We start from the raw sequence: 2,169 nt of genomic DNA on the forward strand, positions 1-2,169 counted from the left end.
AGTATTTTAATGGCAAACAAATGTTTCTCTTGAAAAGCATATTCACAATAAAAACTAAGTAAATGTGGTGCAATCGGAAATGAAAAGCTCGACAGATGTTTACTGTTTATTTACTCAAGTTTTAAGTATTGTAAAACAAAATTATTATTCCAAGTGTTTTTCACTAATTGAAACCAGAGTGCAACATTCGGGCATGAATTTATTGATTTTGCGATATTGAGAATTGCGTCATCCACAATAATATCAAAACAATTCGTCATGCGAATGGAAATTTTGCGGTTGTGCAAAAGTTATTTATTTGTTGTTTTCGTTTAAAGTAAAAGAAATGGAACAACGACTTGACTATTCGATACAAATTGACGAACATTTAATTACAACTACGCATTCAAAATGTCTTGGTAAAACTCAATCATTCATGAAAGTATTCACAATGTGCATAATTGCATCAATTACATTCGATTTAGTTCTATGTCAATATTTATTTTTTTCATGCGCGTAATTGGAAAAATAAAATACGCATTTTTAATTGCGTCACGGCTGAACGCAAAAATTGTATATATATAAAGGACTAAACTTCATGCAAATAATCAAATTAGTGAGTTCATTGAAAACAATAAATTTAAACAAATTCAAATCACTTTACGAAATATTAATTTTGTAACACGAAAATGAAGATCTTCGTTGTCGCATCGATTGTTTTATTGGCAATCACTGGAGGAGGGGCGGTGGACTTTACAGTCGAACAAGTAAATGAAGGTTAGTTTGCCATTGAATTTGCAATGCAGAATGTAGCATGTTGACCATTCTTTGAGATCAATACAAAATTTCATTTTTTTTAATTTTTAAGCAATGAGCAAACATGGATACACGCCGAATTGGGATTATCTTAATGCCGTTGTACCCAAAGTAAATGGAGCATTCCAGGATCCAAATGAAGCGGCCGAGTTTATAGCTCAGTGCGGCCACGAGTCTGGTGGGTATCAGTATATTGAGGAAATACAATGCTCGCAACAAAACAGTTGTGAAGGGATGTATGGTACTGGAGCAGAGGGGAAAAATTATCACGGCCGTGGATTTATACAGCTATCCTGGCCAGACAACTACAGAGCTGCATCCCAGGTTATTTTTTTTTATTTTGTATCAAATATTTAGTAAATAAAATGAATTTTTGAAATGAAATAAAATGCTAGGCATTGGGCAGGGGAGATGATTTTTACTACTATCCGGAAATAGTGGCCCAAGATCCGAATGTCGGTGCTGATGTGTCAATATGGTATTGGCAAACAAGAGTGGCTAATTATCCCGGGGTGAAAGAAAAGCATTTCGGTAATAAAATATGATGAAGAAAAATGTGATGCTTTATTTTTAATGTTTCGAAGCATAATTAAATAATGAATATACTTGATATCCATAGGTGCTACAACGAGGGCGATTAATTCACCAGTTGAGTGCACTGGCAACAACGTTGAACAGAGCCGAAATAGATGGGATTTATACCAGATTGTGTGTGATACACTGGGTGTCAATGATCGATCAGATGAGAGTGGCTGCTATAATTAACAGCCAGTTAATATGAAGAGTGTTTTTTTTTACAACGGTTCATTTTTGCTTAGCTTATATCCGCATTATACATCTAGCTGTTTTGTATACAATGCAGTGTATAAGCTCGTTTCAGTGGTCGAACTATTATATATTCTTGCACTACGTTTTTATGCCATGAATTTAGCCACGTCAAAATGAATCGTTGCTTTTTTTCAACTAATATGATAATTATTATTAAATTGAAATAAATACAAACAGATAAAATAACTAAAATGTTGTCTGATACATAAAATCGCATAAAATATTATTTTAATCAAACAAATTGTTTTGTAATATATTCTTTCATCCTTCTACTAATCGTTGATAAAAGTTGTTTTGAATTTGGTTCCCTAAGTAGCGCTGTATTGAGGTTTAAACAACTACCGGACGTACATTTTCCATACAAAATGTCATCAATTTTTTTAAAATGAAGTGCAAAATTTGTACTTAACAACTACTGAACTGAAACTTAAATTCATCCGATTCGGAATAAATATTGATTATTTTTTCATTTTTTCAGTTATATTTTACAAAAAACATATTTAATCCAATATCTATTGTGTTAAAACAATAATTTTCGTCGTATAA

At 32.2% G+C, this 2,169-nt stretch overlaps 1 protein-coding gene across 1 annotated transcript; it reads left to right on the plus strand.

Annotated features, from left to right (window-relative positions):
- The first annotated feature begins 404 nt into the window (after positions 1–404).
- LOC116337133 (acidic endochitinase SP2-like) lies at positions 405–1,701 on the plus strand. Its single transcript, XM_031761475.1, has 5 exons — positions 405–595; positions 675–756; positions 848–1,119; positions 1,191–1,326; positions 1,415–1,701. Exons 1-5 carry the CDS (start codon positions 578–580, stop codon positions 1,558–1,560), a joined length of 654 nt encoding a protein of 217 aa, XP_031617335.1. The 5' UTR covers positions 405–577; the 3' UTR covers positions 1,561–1,701.
- Positions 1,702–2,169: the final 468 nt, after the last annotated feature.

Source organism: Contarinia nasturtii, unplaced genomic scaffold (assembly GCF_009176525.2).
Source record: "Contarinia nasturtii isolate CC-2019 unplaced genomic scaffold, AAFC_CNas_1.1 Cnas_scaffold_220, whole genome shotgun sequence".
Classification (NCBI taxonomy): Eukaryota; Metazoa; Arthropoda; class Insecta; order Diptera; family Cecidomyiidae; genus Contarinia; species Contarinia nasturtii.

Excerpts from the sequence above, each read along its gene's own strand:
- LOC116337133 (XM_031761475.1), top strand. Across the intron at positions 757-847 it reads AGTCGAACAAGTAAATGAAG|CAATGAGCAAACATGGATAC; the intron begins GTTAGTTTGCCA and ends TTAATTTTTAAG. Across the intron at positions 1,120-1,190 it reads ACTACAGAGCTGCATCCCAG|GCATTGGGCAGGGGAGATGA; the intron begins GTTATTTTTTTT and ends ATAAAATGCTAG.